The 21,941-nt window shown below is 40.6% G+C and overlaps 1 protein-coding gene across 1 annotated transcript; it reads left to right on the forward strand.

The window, feature by feature from the left end:
- The first annotated feature begins 822 nt into the window (after positions 1-822).
- Positions 823-18,856, forward strand: Ifgga4l (interferon-gamma-inducible GTPase 4 like). The gene is given in 3 exon segments (NM_001394984.1): positions 823-5,213; positions 6,121-6,182; positions 15,435-18,856. A coding segment is annotated over 1 exon segment (1,248 nt). The 5' UTR covers positions 823-5,213; positions 6,121-6,182; positions 15,435-15,454; the 3' UTR covers positions 16,703-18,856.
- Positions 18,857-21,941: the final 3,085 nt, after the last annotated feature.

Consider the following 21,941-nt stretch of genomic DNA (forward strand, 5'->3'; position numbering starts at 1 on the left):
GACAGTTATTTGCATTAGGAGGAGGTGAGGAGGGTCTTGGGATCCTTACCTGGGCATCCATCCGCATCTCTCAGGTGTATGCAATTTTGCCCCAGTTATATATGACTGCACAGTCTTAAGGAGAGGTTGAAATACAAAGGCTGGGAAAGACTAGGGGGAAAGGCCTCTATCTGTGCAACATGGGGAAGCCATTACCCATGCTTGGTACAGACTGACCAGTGCAGCTGCTTTGGGGTCATCAAGCCTCTACCTATAACCCCTCACCTATGCTCTATAAATCAGTCTAATAAACTCATTGTTTCTCTTGGAGTAAACATTGGAGGAATCAAAGTTTAGTTTGTCATTGGGACCTTATGAGGAGGTGAAGAACCAGCCTGACACCATTTTGAAGGTAGGAGACATCAAGCTATATAGTTAAAAATAAGTTTCTGTCTCTGGTAGTTATTGAGTTGACCTCTTGCCTTATGCCCTTGTAGGGTCAACTATACCCATACTAACAAAAGCTTACCCGTCAAATAGTCTATGTGTGACCACCTCCCATGATCTCTGAGATACATGCTGGATTATTATCAGATTGCCCCACTCCAATCTCTAAAGTCCTTAAAGGGTATACAATTAACCTTGTCTAAGATTTTTTTCCCTCAGGTAAAGGCTGCTCAAACGGTTCTGTACCACCCATACTAGCCTGTTCACCCATTCCAACCCAGAGATGCTATATTGTTCTACTGCTTCAAAACCAACAGGATTGACCCTAGGTGGAAAGGAGTCACATCATGATTCTCTTGATGCCTACTGCTGTTAAGGTTGCAAGGTTTCCTGCCTGTTGGAATTTGCACCATGACGGTCTGTTGGCTAGCAATTTTATTGTTTGTTTTCAACCTAGGCAAAAATATTAGCCAGAATTGATCAAGAAATGAGAGAAATGAGAACAGTGGTTCTGCAAAATAGAACTACTATAAACTACCCGTTACTTAAACATAATCCTCATTATCAGCAATTTACTGGAATACACTGTTTAATATCTCTAGTTTTTGACATATTATTGATGAACAAGTTGATAATTGAAGTGAAGAAATAGATGAAACCTCCTCAAACAAATTTTGACTGGCGAATATGACTAAAATGGTTCTCCCACTTCATTGGCTCTCTAATATTATTTCCACTAGTTATCATAATCAGGCCCTACATGCTCTCTAATGTATTACAAACTTGATCATCCTTTAGATAAACAGTGCTAGAATTATTGTTACTCTTTGCTAGAATCATAACTAGAATAGTTGCTGCATTACTAAACACAGTCCCTTATCAAGAATTTGACAGGAACCCATTTCTAAAGGGAGAACGAAGAATGGCTTGACTCCATTTGGAAGGCAGGAGCCATTATGCTGTCTAGTTAATAATAAGTTTCTTTCACTGTTTCCTTGATGTATCCCAACCCATGGCCTTGACTTGTTTTGAGGAACACCCAAGTTAGGAGGGAACACGTTCCCGAGTTACAAGCCAGCCATGTGGTAATGGCTGCTAGTTTTGGTTTGGTTTTTTAAGACTTTTCTGTACTTCCTTACTGCTACATTGTCTTTGGTAAAACTGCTTTGCAAATATTCCAGAAGGAATGCATCCAATGTCGCAAAACTATCTTTTGAAAAAGACATGATCACAAAGTAAACAGGTAGTGTTCAGGAATTTCATTTGCAAATTTACTCCTCAAAAGGGACCTGTCTTAGTTAGGGTATTCATGGCTGTGACGAGAAACCACGACAAAGGCAACTCTCATAAAGAGCAACATTTAAATGGGGATGCTTTACAACAGGGAGAAGAAAAGAGTTGGAGGGATAAATAACACTAGAGTATTTGTAAATGTCATATGAAAATCTATCACTGTAGAGGCTTCCAAAAATAAATCTATACACATCTATGAAAAGAGTTAAGATGGAGTTGCCCTCAACTTAGGCAGCAGTGCCCCATTAGACACCACAGGGCAACAAGAAGCCCACTTCCAGGAGCTAGTTTGATTTTTACAGTTGCTAGACAGAGTGGTCTCTAACCCTTATAGGCCATTGTCCCTGCTCTTCTTTAGTTTCCCAAATTTGGAACTTCCAATAAGTGTTGATAAGACAGACACATACTTGAGTTATAAAACATGGCAAAAATCAAGCTAATACTGATTCAGAAGCTTCATCTCTACTGGACAGCGTTCATAGTGCTAGAAGGAACTGTCTTTAATACCAGAGGAGAAAAGGAATCATTAACCAGCCCCAGATGTGAGATACAATAATGACTGAATGGGAAAGACATACCCACTTATGTCTTTAGCAAGCACTAAATAAAGCTAAAGACACATAAAGTGTAATAGTGGCAAGAATGTCATCTAAGTAACCAACTGCTTCCTGGTTGGGTTTAATGGCCTCTCCATAAGATGAAACCCATACCTGGCAAAGAACTAAACGCTAGACAGATCATTTACCTTAGGTGAGAATGACTACTATTTTACGGTTAAATGGGCACAGTGTTAAGCCACCTTAAATGATTTATCATTTTCCCCATAGATTAAGGTATCCATCAATTTTTACCATGGATGCTAGTGTTTTCAGAAGATGATAATCAACACAGATACCCACAATGGCCATGAGGCAGAGAATAAGACAGTGAAGAATGTCTAACCCTTGATGTAACATGAATACTTCTACCTCAAAGGCACAGGGGTGGGTGTGGAAGAGGGGGTAAAAGACAGTAAGAGCCAGAGTTGGAAGATCACTACAAGGAAAGAAACAGTGTCTTCTGGACACAGCAGGGCAGCTCCACAGATGAAGAATGATTGTGAAAGCACATGTAAGACCTGTCTGACCCAAGCCAGACCAAACCCCAGCCAGACAGGGAAAGTCAGGAATTGCAAGGTATGTGAATCTTGTGAGGAAATAAGATTGAAGGCAGAGGGGTGAGGTGGTTGTCCAACGTTGATTGACATCTGTACAGGAGCCCGGACAATGGCCTGTGTAAATTCAGTTCGAACTGCACCTGTGGAGTCAGGCATCAGGAAAATTACCTTTCAAGGCTGTGCTTCAACCTACTTAGTAAGCTGGTTGTCCATGTTCCGCCTCAGTTTCCTAGTCCCACATTCTACATACTTTATCATTTTAGGACTGTGTAGGTTCTTCTGCCAAGAAATGAAAGGTTAATAGTTCGAAAGACAGCTAAGTAGCTTGATATTTCACTTTCAGCTTCTTGGAAATGAAGGTGCTTCTGAAAAACAATCTTATCCACTTTTATCTTGCCCAGCATATACCTAGAGACAAGGAGAAGCCAGAAGCATTCTGCCTAACCACATTGAACCTGACACTTTCCTCAAAGGAAGCAGGACTAGGGTTCATGTAAAAAGCTTGGAGCAGAATTGAGGGGTACCTGCAGCTGAACTATAGCGTGTGAATCCAGGGGACACGGGAATTTCACCTAAGTGAGCAGGAGTGTTCAGATCTAACCTTTACCCTCACCATCTCTTTTCTCTAAAGAGCTAATATGTAGCAAGACATTTAGCAAGATGCCTAGACACTGGGGATCCTCAGCTTGGAAGTTAGGGGGATTTGATGGGAGGTGGGCAGGTCTGGCTTGTGGATGGTCTTTGCTCACATCATTCAAGATGAGAGGCTTTAAAGAAATGATCTGGATGTTGGATTTGGTAAAATATATCCAATTAATTTGCTTGCCTCTTATTCCCGTCCTTAAAATGGTTGCAATGGATGTCAGGTAACAGACTATCTCTGCAGTGTGTCTGAGGTTTGTTGTCTCTCAGGCTCAAAGTGCTTCCCAGTTCAGGGTCAAATCTGTAATTCCTAGCATCCCTGGGGACACAGACCTGTGGAGAAGAGTTCTCTCTACATGCTGCTTCTGCTGGAGCTGGCTCTGGAAATCTGTGTCCCAAGAGTTGTGTTCAAACCTTTCAAAAATAATTTTATTTATTGCAAAGCAGGAGAGCTAAGGATCCTCTCTGCATCAGTGAGGAACATGCGCTGTGTCAGGACATGATGGCAGCTGGCCTTTAGGCAGGCCTCCTTTTGTAATGACAGCAGCTGTGCCACAGCCTTTGTCTGCTATGTTCCTCTTTCTTGAGAAGACCTTGCAGATCCCTATTACTGTGGAGTCTGCATCACAAAAGCAGGAGCAGGAATAGAAAGAAAGGGAAGAGGGAACTGAAGAGTTGAGAACAGGTTGTGTTCTTTTCCTATACTGGCCATACACCTTAGGTGAGAATCTAATACTATTTATTCTGCTAAATGGATTCAATAGTAAACCAGCTCCTACTGATTTGCCATTGTACCCATAGATTAAGGCATCGATAAACCCTTATGGAAGCTCATATATGTGGTAGGTGATAATCAATAGAGATATCCACAACTGGCCAAAGTACAAAACATAAGACATCTATAAATGTCCAACACTAAGTGAAATATATATAGAACTCCCTCCAAAGGCACGGGAATGACAGTGGAAGAGGGCGTGAAAGGACTGTAAGAGCCAGAGTTGGTGGAAATACAAGAAAACAGTGTATTTACCACACTACAGGGAAGCCACATGTAAAACCTCACAGTGATTGTGACAGCATGTGTAAGACTCCGCAAGCCCTAGACAGACCAAATCCCAAGGAGACAGGAGAGTTGACAAGAATTAAGGAACAGGGCTCTACAGTGGTAGGGAAATAAGGTTGTAGTCAAAGAGGAGGAGACAGATTGTGTCTTGAGTGATACTAAAATTAGCATCTGCACAGACTCCCAGACAATGTGTTGTGTGACTGTAGTTTAGGCTGCATTTGTGAAGTCAAGTTTCAGAAAAACTCACGGGTTCAGGTCAAGCCTAGTTAGTAAACTGTTTCTTCATGCCCCATAAATTTCCAAGTTCCCCGCTGTTATGTTAGAACTGTCCAGGTTTCTCTGCCAAAAAGTTAAGTGTTTCTGGCATGAAAAATAACTGTTCTGTTTCACTTTCATCTTCTTGAAAATACAGTAGATTCTGAAAAGCAATTAGACCTATGCTCCCCCATGATTGGCCAACAAACAATGAGATAGGAGAGGCATAAGCCAGAAGGATGTGTAAGTCCTATATAACTGAGTTGAACCTGCTACCTTCCACAGAGGTTTTCATGTGTAGAGGAGGGAGCACGGTGAAGGGGATTTCCTGTACCTAAACTACAGCAAACAAATCCACTGGATCAGGATTTTCTGGTAAGTGGGCAGGAGCATTCAGATCTAACTTCTAATCCTCACTCTTTGTTTTCTCTGAAGATCTTACAGGTAAGAAAGCACTCAGGAACATGCCCAGACAATGGAGATCCACACCTTGGAAGCTAGAGGGGCTTAGGTGGGATGGGAGGTGGTCAGGACTGGATGTTAACAGTTGTAGCCCATCATTCAAGTTGAGGTAGACCTAAGGGAGATGACATGGATGCTGTTTTTGATAGAAACTTATCCAATTGATTTGCTTGCCTCTTGATTCTCTCCCTAAGATGGTTATAATGGATGTGTCAGGTAGCAGAATATATCTTCAGTGTGTATAAGGTTTGTTGCATCTCAGGTCCATCTTGTTTCCTAGTTAATTATTTAACTAGGTCAACTAATTCCTAAAATTCCTGAGGACCCTGTCCTGTGAAGAAGAGGTATCTATACATGGCTGCTTCTGCTGGAGCTGGCTGTGGAAATCTGTGCCCCAAGAGTTGTGTTCAAACCCTTCAAAAATAATTTTATTTATTTCAAAGCAAGAGAGCTAAGGACCTTCTCTGCACTGGGGAGGAACATGCACTGTGTCAGGGTGGGATGGTGGCTATCGTTTAGGCAGGCCTCCTTTTGTAATGGCGGCAGCTGTGCCACAGCTTTGTCTGCTGTGTTCCTCTTCCTTGGGAAGACCTTGCAGACAGCTATGTCATTGGAGTCTGCAGCACAAAACCAGGAGCTAGACCTGAAAGAATGAGACAGGAAAACTGAAAAGACAAGAACAGCTTGTGTGCCTTCTCTCAGTGCCCTGTGGGTGAAAGTTCCCTTCAATAGTAAATTGGTTTATGGAGTTTGTTTAACTAGATTTGATTTCCTTTTAAGTCATTCTGCTTACTTACCCCTTCTGGGCCTGTATCTGCAGTTCATTTGAACAAAGTTCTGTATCTCAGGTTTCCTGCACAGCTGTCCCAATTTGTCCTGAAAGTAAGAGTGGGTCTTCCTGAGCAGTGTGGGGTGTGTGTGTGTGTGTGTGTGTGTGTGTGTGTGTGTGTGTGTGTGTGTTCATAAATACAGCATGATTCTAAGGAGATCCATGTTTTCTATTAGACTGTTTGTGTGCTCTCCCCAGAGTCTTCGCAGACACTCCCTTGACTACAATAGGACTTCAGTTTCCACACACATCAGTTAGTATTCCAGAACCGACAGAAATGTTCACAAGGATGTCCAAACAGATTGCTCATATTCCCCATCCATTCCCTGATGAGAAAGCACCATATACCTGTGCATATGGTGGTGAGGAACTGATCAAAACAAAAGCACATTCTGCTCCCTGAGCTTCATTATATGAGGGAAGATGGCAGCAAGGGAACCCAAACAAGTACACATCATAAGGCAGTGAGTGCTGTGGGGAAACGGAAGCATAATGAATGGATGATGAATGATGGAGGAAGGAACATCCCAAAGGGGATCTAAATGGTAAAGCCTGCCTGATTGGAACACAACATAGTAAAAGTGATTAAGTCAACAGCCATATGGCTACTGGAGGAGAGCATCATGGAAAGGAAAGTACAAAGTCAGGGATGAGAAGACAGCCCACGATAACAGGGTAGCTGGAGGTCTGACACAAGCAGCTCCAGAGGTGTAATAATTAAACCCAAAGGTTGGGTTGTATGTAGCATGTACACTGTACACCTAATAATGAAAGTTCTCTGAGTGGAATGGAGATCCTAGCAGTGCCTCTCGGGATTGCTTTGACTTGACAGGACTTCAGTGTCAATAGGGTAACTCTGGCCATTTGATATTCCATGTTGCTGCAAGAATGGTCATAGTAAATACAGCAACATATGTAACATAAATACAGTAATATTATACCTAGGACACAATCAAGGACAGGACTGAGGAGGTCTAGCTGAGGATAATATAGGAGCAATGATCAGTTGGGGATGGATTTGGAAATAGAACTTAAGTCTCCATACTGATTTGATATGGGTGGGACAGAAAGAGCAAGAGCAGGCCCCAGGGTGGCAGCAGGGGTTTGGTGTTTCCTCAACAGATAGTGAGGTCCATTATGCTACCACAGGAGGTATTGTAGGGAAATTTGTGGAGAATAAAGGAAAAATAGGCATTCTGAGCTAATTGCCCAACAATCACTTCCAGCTCCTTAGGCCTGACTGCAAGTTTGCTGGAGCTGGTATATATTCTTTTGAGATAGAAGTCTCAAGTAGCCCATGCTAGCCTGGAACACACTATGTATCAAAGATGACCTTGAAGTCCCAACCTTCTTTATTTTTTCTCCATCTTTATTAAATTGGGTATTTCTTATTTACATTTCAATTGTTATTCCCTTTCCCAGTTTCCAGGACAACATCCCCTTAACCTCTCCTCATCCCTTTCTATACAGGTGTTTCTCTCCCAATACACCCCTCATTATCACCCTACCCCCAAAATCACATTCACTGGGGGTTCACTTGGCAGGACCAAGGGTTTCCCCTTCCACTGGTTTTCTTACTAGGCTATTGATTGCTACCTATGAGGTTGGAGCCCTGGGTCAGTCCATATATAGTCGTTGGGTAGTGGATTTGTCCTTGGAAGCTCTGGTTGGGTGGGATTGTTGTTCATATGGGGTCTCAAGTCCCTTCAAGATCTTTCAGACCTTTCTCTGAATCCTTAAACCGGGGTCCCGTTCTCAGTTTAGTAGTTTGCTGCTGACATTCGCCTACGTATTGGCCATATTCTGGATGTGTCTCATAGGGAGAGATTTACATCTGGTTCCTGTCAGCCTGCACTTCTTTGCTTCATCCATCTTATCTAGTTTGGTGGCTGTATATGTATGGGCCACATGTGGGGCAGGCTCTGAATGGGCATTCCTTCAGGCTCTGTTCTAATCTTTGCCTCCCTATTCCCTCTTAAGGGTATTCTTGTTCCCCCTTAAAGAAATATTGAAGCATTCCCATTTTGGTCATCCTTCTTAAGTTTCATGTGTTCTGTGCATCTAGGGTAATTTGAGCATTTGGGCTAATATCCATTTATCAATGAGTGCATACCATGTGTGTTTTTCTGTGATTGGGTTACCTCACTCAGGATGATATTTTCTAGTTCCATCCATTTGCCTATCAATTTCATAAAGTCATTGTTTTTGATAGCTGAGTAGTATTCCATTCTGTAGAAGTACCACATTTTCTGTATCCATTCTTCTGTTGAAGGGTATCTGGGTTCTTTCCAGCTTCTGGCTATTATAAATAAGGCTGCGATGAACATAGTGGAGCATGTGTCTTTGTTATATGTTGGGGCATCTTTTGGGTATATGCCCAAGAGAGGTATAGTTGGGTCCTCAGGTAGTTCAATGTCCAATTTTCTGAGGAACCTCCAGACTGATTTCCAGAATTGTTGTACCAGTCTGCAATCCCACCAACATTGGAGGAGTGTTCCTCTTTCTCCACATCCTAACCAGCATTTGCTGTCACCTGAGTTTTGATCTTAGCCAATCTCACTGGTGTGAGGTGAAATCTCAGGGTTGTTTTGATTTGCATTTCCCTTATGACTAAAGATGTTGAACATTTCTTTAGGTGTTTCTCAGTCATTCGGCATTCCTCAGCTGTGAATTCTTTGTTTAGCTCTGAAACCCATTTTTTAATAGGGTTATTTGTCTCCCTGCGGTCTAACTTCTTGAGTTCTTTGTATATTTTGGATATAAGCCCTCTATCAGTTGTGGGATTGGTAAAGATCTTTTCCCAATCTGTTGGTTGCTGTTTTGTTCTAACAACACTGTCCTTTGCCTTACAGAAGCTTTGCAGTTTTATGAGATCCCATTTGTCGATTCTTGATCTTAGAGCATAAGTCATTGGTGTTCTGTTCAGGAAATTTTCTCCAGTGCCCAAGTGTTCGAGATTCTTCTCCACTATTTCTTCTATTAGGTTGAGTGTATCTGGTTTGATGTGGAGGTCCTTGATCCACTTGGCCTTAAGCTTTATACAGGGTGATAAGAATGGATTGATGTGCATTCTTCTACGTGCTGACTTCCAGTTGAAATAGCACCATTTGCAGAAAATGCTATCTTTTTTCCAGTGGATGGTTTTAGCTCCTTTGTCAAAAATCAAATGACCATGGATGTGAGGGTTCATTTCTGGGTTTTCGATTCTATTTCATTGGTCTATATTCTGTCTCTGTACCAATACCATACAGTTTTTATCACTATTGCTCTGTAATACTGCTTGAGTTCAGGGATAGTGATTCCCCTGGAAATCCTTATATTGTTGAGGATAGTTTTAGCTATTCTGGGTTTTTTTTTGTTATTCCAGATGAATTTGAAAATTGTTCTGTCTAACTCTTTGAAGAATTGAATTGGAATTTTGGTGGGGACTGCATTGAATCTGTAGATCGCTTTTGGTAAAATGACCATTTTTACTATATTAATCCTGCCACTCCATGAGCATGGGAGATCTTTCCATCTTCTGAGGTCTTCTTCAATTTCTTTCTTCAGAGCCTTGAAGTTCTTACCATACAGATATTTCACGTGCTTGGTTAAGGTCACACCGAGGTATTTTATATTATTTGGAACTATTATGAAGGGTTTCATTTCCTTAATTTCTTTCTCAGCTTGTTTCTCTTTTGTGTAGAGGAAGGCTACTGATTTATTTGAGTTAATTTTATACCCAGCCACTTTGCTGAAGGTGTTTATCAGGTTTAGTAGTTCTCTGGTGTAACTTTTGGGATCACTTAAATATACTATCATATCATCTGCAAATAGTGATATTTTGACTTCTTCTTTTCCAATCTGTGTCCCCTTGATCTCCTTTTGTTGTCTGATTGCTCTGGCTAGAACTTCAAGAACTATATTGAATAAGTAGGGAGAGAGTGGGCAGCCTTGTCTAGTCCCTGATTTTAGTGGGATTGCTTCAAGTTTCTCTCCATTTAGTTTAATGTTAGCAACTGGTTTGCTGTATATGGCTTTTACAGTGTTTAGCTATGGGCCTTGAATTCCTGTTCTTTCCAGGGCTTTTATCGTGGAGGGGTGTTGAATATTGTCAAATGCTTTCTAAGTTTCTAATGAAATGATCATGTGCTTTTTATCTTTTAGTTTGTTTACATAGTGGATTACGTTGATGGTTTTCCATATATTAAACCATCCCTGCATCCCTGGAATGAAGCATACTTGATCATGATGGATGATTGTTTTGATGTGCTCTTGGATTCGGTTTGCAAGAATTTTATTGAGTATCTTTGTGTCGATATTCATAAGGGAAATTGGTCTGAAGTTCTCTTTCTTTGTTGGGTCTTTGTGTGGTTTAGGTATAAGAGTAATTGTGGCTTCATAGAAGGAATTCGGTAGTGCTCCATCTGTTTCAATTTTGTGGAATAGTTTGAATAGTATTGGTATGAGGTCTTCTATGTAGGTCTGATAGAATTCTGCACTGAACCCATCTATATCTGGGCTCTTTTTGGCTGGGAGACTTTTAATGACTGCTTCTATTTCTTATGGGATGTTTAAATGGTTTATTTGTTCATGATTTAACTTTGGTGCCTGGTTTCTGTCTAGGAAATTGTCCATTTCCTGCAGATTTTCAGGTTTTGTTGAATATAGGCTTTTGTAGTAGGATCCAATGATTTTTTTTTAATTTCCTCAGATTCTGTGGTTATGTCTCCCTTTTCGTTTCTGATTTTGTTAATTTGGATACTCTTTCAATGTCCTTCGGTTAGTCTGGCTAAGGGTTTATCTATCTTGTTGATTTTCTCAAAGAACCAGCTTTCCGTTCTGTTGTTTCCTTGTATAGCCTTTTTTGTTTCTGTTTGGTTGATTTCAGCTCTGAGTTTGATTATTTCCTGCCTTCTACTCCTCCTGGGTGTGTTTGCTTCTTTTTGTTCTAGAGTTTTTAGGAGTGCTGTCAAGCTGCTGATATATGCTCTACCTTTTTCTTTCTACAGGCACTCAGAGCTCTGAGTTTTTCTCTTAGCACAGCTTTCATTGTGTCCCATAGTTTGGGTATGTTGTACCTTCATTTTCATTAAATTCTAAAAAAGTCTTTAATTTCTTTCTTTATTTCTTCTTTGACCAGGTTATCATTGAGTAGAGCATTGTTAAACTTCCATGTATATGTGGGCATTCTTTCCTTATTTTTATTGAAGACCAGTTTTAGTCCGTGATGGTCTGATAGGATGCATTGGATTATTTCTATCTTTCTGTATCTGTTGAGGCCTGTTTTATGACCGATTATATGGTCAATTTTGGAGAAAGTACCATGAGTTGGTGTGAAGAAGGTATATCCTTTTTGTTTTAGGGTAGAGTGTTCTATAAATATCTGTTTAATCCATTTGGTTCATGACTTCTCTTAGTCTGCCTATGTCTCTGTTTAATTTCTGTTTCCACAATCTGTCCATTGATGAGAGTGGGGTGTTGAAATCTCCTACTATTATTGTGTGAGGTGCAATGTGTGCTTTGAGCTTTAGTAAGGTTTCTTTTACATATGTAGGTGCCCTTGTATTTGGAGCATAGATAGTTAGGATTGAGAGTTCATCTTGGCGTATTTTTCCTTTGATGAATATGAAGTGTCCTTTCTTATCTTTTTTGATGATATTTGGTTGAAAATCGATTTTATTCGATATTAGAATAGCTACTCCAGTTTGCTTCTTCAGACCATTTGCTTGGAAAGTTGTTTTCCAGCCTTTTACTCTGAGTTAGAGTCTGTCTTTGTCTCTGAGGTGTTTTTCCTGTAGGCAGCAAAATGTTGGGTCCTGATTGAGGATCCAGTTTGTAAATCTCTATCTTTTTATTGGGGAATTGAGTCCATTGGTGTTGAGAGATATTAAGGAATAGTGATTGTTGCTTCCTGCTACATTCCTGTTTGGATGTGAGATTATGTTTGTGTGCTTTCCTTTTTTTGTGCGTGTTGTTCCAAAAGGATTAGTTTCTTGCTTTTTCTAGGGTGTAGCTTGCCTCCTTGTGTTGGGCTTTACCATTTATTATCCTCTGTAGGGCTGAATTTGTAGAAAGATATTGTATTGGTTATGTCATGGAATATCTTGGTTTCTCCATCTATGTTAATTGAGAGTTTTGCTGGATACAGTAACCTGGCCTGGCATTTGTGTTCATCGCTCCAGGATCTTCTGGCTTTCATAGTCTGTGTGAGAAGTCTGGTGTAATTCTGATAGTTCTGCCTTTGCATGTTACTTGACCGTTTTCCCTTACTGCTTTTAATATTCTTTCTTAGTTTTGTGCATTTGGTAATTTGACTATCATGTGACGGAAGGAGTTTCTTTTCTGGTCCAATCTATGTGGAGTTCTGTAGGCTTCTTGTATGTTTATGGGTATCTCTTTCTTTTAGGTTAGGGAAGTTTTCTTCTCTGATTTTGTTGAAGATATTTACTGGTCCTTTGAGTTGGGAGTCTTCACTCTCTTCTATACCTATTATCCTTAGGTTTGATCTTCTCACTGTGTCCTGGATTTCCTGTATGTTTTGGACCAGTAGTTTTTTTCCATTTTACATTATCTTTGACAGTTATGTTGATGATTTCTATGGAATATTCTGCTCCTGAGATTCTTCTATCTCTTTCATTCTGTTGGTGATGCTTATATCTATGGCTCCTTGTCTCTTCCTTTGGTTTTCTATATCCAGGGTTGTCTCCCTTTGTGCTTTCTTTATTGCTTCTATTTCCATTTTTAATTCCTTCACCTGTTTGATTGTGTTTTCCTGGAATTCTTTCAGGGATTTTTGTGATTCCTCTCTATAGGCTTCTGCTTGTTTATTTGTGTTTTCCTGCATTTCTCTAAGGGAGTTCTTTATGTCTTCCTTGAAGTCCTCCACCATCATGATCAAATGTGGTGTTAAATCTAGATCTTGCTTTTCTGGTGTGTTTGGATATTCAGTGTTTACTTTGGTGGGAGAATTGGGCCCTGATGATGGCATGTAGTCTTGGTTTCTGTTCTTGGGTTCCTGCGCTTGCCTCTTACCATCACGTTGTCTCTGGTGTTACCTTGTTCTGCTATTTCTGACAGTTGTTAGACTGTTCTATAGGCCTGTGTGTCGGGAGTGCTGTAGACCTGTTTTCCTGTTCTCTTTCAACTATTTATGGAGACAGAGTGTTCTGCTTTCAGGCGTGTAGTCGTTCTTGTCTACTGGTCTTCAGGTGTTCCTGTGGGCATGTGTCCTGAGTCCAACAGGCAGGTCACTTGGAGCTGAAAAATTGGTCTTACCTCTGGTCTCAGGCCTGAAGTCGCTCCTCAGAGCAGGGTTTCAGCTCTCCATGAGGGCAGCAACTAGAAAGCCCTGCCCCACCTTCTCTCAGGACCCTGTGCACAGGGGGCCCAGATGGCACGAGGCATTTTCCTCTAGAGTCAGAAATGTGGGCAGATAGTAGTCTCCTCTGGCTTGCCAGGCATATCTGCCACTCTGAAGGTCTAGCTCTCCCTCCCACGAGATTTGGATGCAGGGAGCTATTTGACCAGGTCCCTTCAGATCCAGGCGGGGTCTGGACCTCAGTGTTGATTGCCCCTATCTTCCTGTTCCCAGAGGCCCTATACAGTTTCTTCTTGGGCCAGGAATGTGGGCAAGGGTGGGCAGTACTGGCAGTCTCTCCTGCCCTGCAGTCTCAGGAGTGCCCACCTGTCAGGGCAATGAGCTCTCTCTCCCACGGGGTTTGGGAGCAGGGAGCTGTGGGCCCAGATCAGCTAGGTTCGGGCCCCAGCTAGAAACCGGAAGTGCCCAGTCCCAGAGGACTTTTGCCTTTGTGTGTCCTGAGTCCATCAGGCAGGTCACTTGGAGCAGAAAAGTTGGTCTTACCTCTGGTCTCGGGCCTGGAGTCACTTCTCAGAGCCGGGTTTCAGCTCTCCATGAGGGCAGGAACCAGAAGGGGCTGCCCCGCCTTCACCAAGTCCCAACCTTCTTACCTCTTCTTACTTAGTACTTGAATTATAGGGATACACATGCATTTAATGAGGTATTGGGGATTGAACCCTAGGCCTCGTTCATGCTTTGAAAGTCCTCTAACTACTGACCTATATCAAATTGCTTTTTTTTTCCATTTTTTTTTATTTTAGTTCAGTGTTTATAATTTTTTAGTAGTGGCAAAATGGTAACACAGGATTCACCGATTTACATTATCATGTGTATAATTCAATAATGCTGCACTTACATTGTTTGTACAACAAACCACAAGTCATTTGCATAATGCAAAACAGAAACTCTAAACTGATTTAAAACTCCTCCTTTCTGCCCATAGCCACTCCCTGTAGCCAACATTCTATTTCCTATCCCTGTGAGTTTGATTACTTTAGATACTTCAGGTAAATGGAATCTGGATTATCTATCTTTTGGTGACTAGCTTAGTTTTTTTTTTTTTTGGTTCTTTTTTTCGGAGCTGGGGACCGAACCCAGGGCCTTGCGCTTCCTAGGTAAGCGCTCTACCACTGAGCTAAATCCCCAGCCCCCAGTTTTTTAAACTCTGTAATGATTCTTTGTGAATTCTATATCGTGCACCCCAATCCCACTCATCTCTCCATTCCCCTCACATGTGCCCTTGCCCATGCAACACCCTCCCCAAAGAATATAAAATGGGAAATTTTTTTAATTAAAAAAACAAACAAAAAGCCTCATCATGGTAGCTGTTTTGTGTCACAGTGTTAAACACACTACACTCTTTTGTCCATACATCTTTACATGCAGACTTCCTTGCATTGAGTCATTAGTCTGGGTTGAGGTCTCTGGCTTCTTCAGTACCATAAACATGGGATCCTTACTGAGACTCCTCTAGGATATCCTGTTGTTTCCAGGATCATACAGCTCCTGTGACTTCAGATCTACAGGAATCTCCCCCATCACATGCGGGAGGGCCACTGTAATCTTCTGCCCAAGGGCACTTCATGGTCACAGCCAAGCTAGATTTCTTTCATAAGATATATATGTATATATATATATATATGTATATATCCAATAGCCAGTCTGATGGAGGTAATTCCTTAAATAAGGTTTTCTCATCCAAAAGGACTCTCTAGTTTGTATCTTGTGGATAAAAAAGGGAAGGAAAGAAGGAAGGGAGGGAGGGAGGGAGGGAGGGAGGGAGGGAGGGAGAGAGACAGAGAGAGAGAGAGAGAGAGAGAGAGAGAGAGAAGACAAGACAAGACAGAAAAACATAGAGATTATTCAATAAGAAGGTAACTAAGGCTACAGCATAGGGGAAAAACATATTGTTCAGCTTAAAGGCATCTTCAATCTCTTGCAACTTACTCTCCCTTCCTTCTTTCAGTGACTTTTTAAATCATCGACATGGGTCAGTTCTTCTCTGATACATCTAAGAGTGAAGACAATGAAGGAGATTTGGTGTCTAGCTTCAATGCCTATTTTAAAAAGATTAATACAGAAACCAAAATTATTTCTCCGGAAACTATCCGTTTAATAGAGTTACACCTGAGCAAAGGAAACATTCTTGCGACAAATGATCTGATCAACGATGCATTAAAAAATATTGAGAGTATCCCAATAAATATTGCTGTGACAGGGGAGTCAGGAGCAGGAAAATCCAGCTTCATCAATGCACTGATAGGGATTAGACCTGAAGAGGAAGGTGCAGCTGCAGTTGGGGTAGTAGAGACAACTATGAAGAGAACTCCTTACCAACATCCCACAATTAAAACTTTGACCTTATGGGACCTGCCTGGTATTGGAACTCAGAATTTCCCACCAAAGACTTATTTGGAGGAAGTGAAATTCAAAGAATATGATTTCTTCGTTATTGCTTCTGCCACACGTTTAACAAAACTTGAATTAGACCTCGCCAAAGCAATCAGAATTATGAAAAAGAATTACTACGTTGTGAGAACCAAGGTGGATTTTGATTTAGAAAATGACAAGAGATCCAAACCACGTAATTTTGACAGAGAAAAGACCCTGGAGAAGATCCGAAGCTATTCTGAGGATACCTTTAGAGACAATAATATAGATGTACCACAAATTTTCTTGATCTCTAGCTATAATTTATCTGACTATGATTTTCCAGTCCTGATGAACACCCTGATTAAGGATATCCCTGCTCAAAAGCGCTACAATTTTATGCTTTCCCTGCCTAAAATTACAGAAGCAGCCATTGACAGAAAGCACAAAGCTACGCAGCAGTTTGTCTGGCTAGAAGCCTTCAAAAATGGAGCTTTGGCGACTATTCCTACAGTGGGCATCCTCAGGGATAATGATGTGGAGAAGCTAAGGCAGAAGTTAAACAACTACCGACAACTCTTTGGAGTGGATGATGAATCTCTGGAGTTTATGGCTAAGGATTTCCAAGTGCCTGTTGCACAACTGAAAGCAATACTTAAGTCTCCTCATTTGTTGAAGACTGACAGAGAGGAAACGTTACAAGACAAGCTATTGAAATCTTTAGAGATATTTGCCTCAGCTAATGGTGGGCTCCTTGCTACAGGTCTTTACTTCAGGAAAACTTATTATTTACAACTTCATTTCCTTGACACAGTGGCTGAAGATGCCAAAGTTCTCCTTCAATGGAAATATTCAAAACACTAGTTCAAATTCAACTTACCACAACTTCTTACCCTGACAACATTAAGTGATCAATATCAGGAAGTCACTAGGGAAATTCCCCCTCTGATGGCTTTTCATTTCAGCAAATCCACTACCACCATGGAAAAGCTGAAGATAAAAACCATGTGTCTTAATATGCCAGAACCTGACAATCCCCAATCCTTCTTCAGTTTTTAATTTCCCTCATATCATTTTCTCTTTACACTACACATACATACGTGAATACATATACACATGCACACACACGCACATGCACACACAAAAACATGCCAGTGAACATGCAAATGCATACACACAAAAGATACAATAGGTGTTTTGTAGCCATTTGCCCCTAATCAAAATATCGTAACAAAGTTTCAGGAAGCTGAGGTCTCTATGCTGAGTACATAAAACACTTGGCATGTGTGTTGGTTTGAACACATATGGCTCCATTAACTCAATTGTTTTAAGGCTTCCCCCATAGGTAGAGGCACTATTAGAAGGTATGGCCTTGTTAGAATAATTGTTGCCATGTTGGGGACAGTAGGTGTATTCGAGGTCTCATAGATGTTCACCTATCCCAGTTTTGTAGTTATTTTCTGCTGCCTTGGAATCAAGATGTAGATCTCTTTGCTCCTGCAAACCCATATCTGCCTGCACATGGCCATGCTTCCCACATGATGAAAACGGAATAAACCTCTGAACTGTGAGCCAGCCCCAATTAAATATTTTCCTTTATAAGAGTTGCCTCGGTCATGGTGTCTCTACACAGCAATAGAAACCCAAAGACAGAAATAGTTCCCAGGGACTTGGGTATTGCTGTGATGGGCCTGACAATGTATTCATTTGGAGGAATTTGGACTTTGGGACTTTGTGTTAGGAAAGCAGTAGAGGACTCTAAGAGCTAATTAACAGTCCATACTAGTAAGAGCATGAAAGACAGTATTTATTGCCGGGGTGATGTAACATTTGAGTCCTAGATTAGGAGCTTTCAGAGGACAAGCATATCAGCATGTTGCCTAGACATCATTATTTTGGTGAAGAATGTGGCTGATTTCTGCACTTATCCAAAAACTCAGCCTAAAACTAAAGTGAAAAGATTTCAATTAATTGCATTGGCAGAGGAAATCTCAAAGCAACCTAACATAGACGCTGCCCTGTTGTTCATTCTTTTTGAAGATGATTTTGTTGAAACAGTACAAACTTAGAAAGGAAAAAAATGCATGGTTCAAGGATTAAAGTGGTACCAGAAATTGGAAAGGAGCTAAATTCTGTGTTCAGAAAGATAAACAGATTGAAGATATTTAATGGAATTAAGGGAGAGGTAACCTCAGGGCAAGATCCCACCCAGGTAAGCTTCTATTTTATAAAAAGGAATTAAAGAAAAGCTTAGGTCCAGCTTTTAATCTTAGAGCTAAGCTGAGAGGGGCATGTAGGTCTCTTTTTGGTTTAAGGTCAGTCAGTCTACAGAGCAACTTCCAGGAGAGCCAAGTGGCAGACGCCATGAAGGAAAACTGCTGTGGAGAAGCGGGCGTCCTGGAGACTGCCCACTGTTTTGTTCAGATGCTGCGGTACACACTGGAGTAGCACAGTGCCAGGGGCTTGATTTCAGGATTGCTGCTTGTCTTCTCATGTCTGTCACTGCTATATTCCTCACATATCTCTAGCTTGATGTGATTGGGAATGAGGAGGACCTCACTGCCTAGAGCCTGGTGTGATTCCTCCCTGGGTGATAGCCCACTCTACTGAGCAATTTTCCTGCAGATCAGCATGAAGATGAACATTTATGAGATAACATTATTTAGATTAACTAATGGTTTTACAGAGTTCTTGGATTGATTTAAATAGTTAAAATAACTAGAAAGTGTAAGGAGGTGGTTTAAGTTGTTTTGCCAGAAATATATGAAAAAGTAAAAAACCAGACTACAATATGCCCTTTCCCTGTAGGTATGTGTTTCAAAGACTTAAACATAATCAACAATACCATTGCAATTACCTGCTATGCCATCATTTTATCTGTTTGTGAAGAATATGTTGTGGTGGTAATTGATTTTAAAGAATATGTAATTGTGCCTATGTAGCAATCTTTCTTACATAAAGAACTTTGTCTTAGGTGGTATAAAATTGCTAAGAAAAAAATAAAGTTGTTAAAATCAACTCATTGCTGCTTGTTCCATACACCAATATGTATATGTGTATATATGTATATGTGTATATATGTATATGTGTATATATGTATATATGTGAAGTTTGTTGGAGTCTGCTCATTGGAACTTTGCTCCATCCATCCATAAATCTTATGTATGTGTATATATGTAAACTTGGAGTCTCCTCATATGAACATTGCTCCAATTACCCAGTGTGTGTGTGTGTGTGTGTGTGTGTGTGTGTGTGTGTGTGTGTGTGTGTGAAGCCAGATATGTGGCATGGGTGTCCCTGCATGGAAGCCCAGAAAGGCCATTATATGAATGGAATCTCCTTACTTAATCAAGGAAAGGCACTGGGGCCAGTTGTCTGGCAGTGATGTCACTGCATGGAGGCCGAGAAAGGTCATTGTGTAAAGTTGTGAAGGTGAATGAAACCTGTATTGCCTTAAAGACTCCATGATGTTAGAGATTCCAGTGCTGTGGGATAAGGTGATGTGCTAACAGGGAATGGAACCAGTCCAAGATGCCTTGGGCCAGCTCCAACAAGTGGGGGGTTGGGAGGGGGTCTTCTTTCTTGTCATTTCATCTTGAGGCAGCAGAGGGGGAAGAGCATAGGCAGAAGTTATCATCTTACAAGATATTTAGCAATAATATATAATAAATAATTATAATATATTATAAAAAGCTTACTTAGCTGAGTCTAAGTTACATTGCTCCTGTAGCTGTTCTGCTGTCTGTGATCCTCTGAGGTCAAAAACTGCAGTTTCTGGCATTTAGCACTTCTTCCTCAAACAGGGAAGGATTAAGTAAATGGCCTTTGCACTGTCTCAGAAGGAACTGTGCAGCTCTAACTTTCAGCCTGCTAATCGGAAGTCTCAGGAAGAAAAGGGGACACTTTGAAATGTGATTATAGACTTTATTACTAAGTTGTAAAATGTTCCCTATGAAAGCTATACAAGAGGAAAAGCAAAAAGATCCTAAGCAGGGAAAGGGAACTAATTCTTCTGGGGGAAGAAATTTGTCTAGGTGGGAAAAGAAAAAAATTCTCCTCTCTTCTCTTTGTCCTCAGTATTTATACATCTTTCAGAACATGACCACATGTTTAAAAGGTCATTACAAATTCACACAAAAAAAATCAAATCATAAATTGAAAAGTTTCAACAAAGAATGTTTGCGTGCATATCTATTAGGAGTAATTTGACTAAACATCCATCACCTGTAACAGCTCCACAGATTCACAGAAGGTTCAAAACCTTAACTAAGTTATTAGTGAAGTTCTGTATAGCTAAACCCAGTCAATATTTTATCTTCTGCCCTAGAATCTATAATAAATCATTAGTTCCCATTTTATGATCTTTGGTTAAAAGTTTTACAACCTCTTGGAAACTGCTATGAGTACGAGAAAGTCTGGTTACTAATAGCAATTAACTGGTGACACATGGAAGGCTGGTAGAGTTCTCATTGCAGTTTTGACTATCATAAAAGAACCTAATAGCAGTCCTACTATAAAAGAGCTTAATTATCACTTATATAATTTTAGGAATTCTTATAGAATCATCATTAAGACTTAAGCCATCTATTTGTCTATATAGCATCACTACAAAGCAGTACATCTTCATAGATCTGCTCAAAAGTGGTGGGCTAATACCTAGTTATTGTTATATATGTGTAATGATAACAGAAAAAGCATATTAATACAAGGAATCTTTCCTAAAATGAATTCTTTTACAGCCTTGCCAGCACGGAGTGAATCTGTTCAGATTATATTATAATCTGAGGCAGACCATCTCTGGAAGATCACCTGCTAATTATTAGCTTTTCCTAGTATGGCTCCTGATACTGCTAACAGAGAATGGAACCAATTCAAGAGAAAGAAATATATTCCAGTCAACAAAGCTGAAAGAAGTTGGAGATCAGAAGAGACGAAGTTAGAGATTGCCCAGCTAGATTTTACTCTTGCTTTAGTCCAATATTTCCTTACTATCCTGCCTTTCCTCCATTTAAAATGGTAATATATGTGATCAGATTCTTTTTATTTTGATTGGGTTGTAAACGACCTCATGGTGCCAAAGTTGGTCTTTGATAGCTGAGCTTAGGCAGTGAAGGAAATCTTTGAACACAGAAAACTGATGAAGATATGAAAGCAAAAGAGTGCTACATCCACCCTTTAAGAGATTGCAGGAAATCTCAGACAAGACTTTGAATTTTAAACTTTTAACGGTTCATAAATTGTACTGAACTTTAGATATTTAAACATTGTTTCCCCAGTGTAGGGGAATGCCAGGGTGTTGAAGTAGGAGTGGGTGGGTGGGTGGGACCATCTTCATAGAAGCAAGGGGATTGGAGGGGGATTTGAGGGAGGAGGGGAGAGAGGGCAAAGGGTATAACATTTGAAATGTAAATACATAAAATATCCAATAAAAATAAATAAATTCTCAGCTCACAAAATGCCCACGCAATAAATTCAGAGCCAAATGATAATGATAGGAGCTGCCCACCGAGATTACACAAGTTGTCCTAGTCAGTCTATTCTTTCTATGATAACCATGGCTACCTGTGGCTATATAAAGTCATGTGGATAAGGTTCGTCCTCTTCTCCATCCATTTTTTCTCATCTTCCTCTTCCTCCTCTGGCTTTCTGTCTCTGAAACTCTTAGTTCAGCCTTCTTTTTCCCTGTCCAATTACTGGTTTCTTGAGTTTAATATGTAAATCAACTAGGCGAAAATTCTGCGACATACACCTAACTTTAATGCAAATCTTGAGTCAGGAAGATATACCTTTAATGTGGGCCATAGTTTCTGCTGAAAGTCTATATAGAGACACAGAAGAAGGAGGCTTTTGCTCGTTGTTTGCTTGCCCTCCCTCACTGTGCTATCCATCACTGGCATTGGACCCTACTTCTTTTGGATACCAGCACATATAGAAGTCCCACCCAGCCTTGTGAAAATGAGCAACTACTAGACTCTTGGACTTTCCATTCAATATAGCCATTGTTGGATTAACTGGACTGCAACCTGTGGATCATTCCAATAAATCCCTGAGTTTGGGTTTGATAAGCTATATCTTCTTGAATGAGCATTACACCCTCACTCCT

The sequence above is a fragment of the Rattus norvegicus genome, chromosome 18 (assembly GCF_021556685.1).
Source record: "Rattus norvegicus strain SHRSP/BbbUtx chromosome 18, alternate assembly SHRSP_T2T, whole genome shotgun sequence".
NCBI classification, from domain to species: Eukaryota; Metazoa; Chordata; class Mammalia; order Rodentia; family Muridae; genus Rattus; species Rattus norvegicus.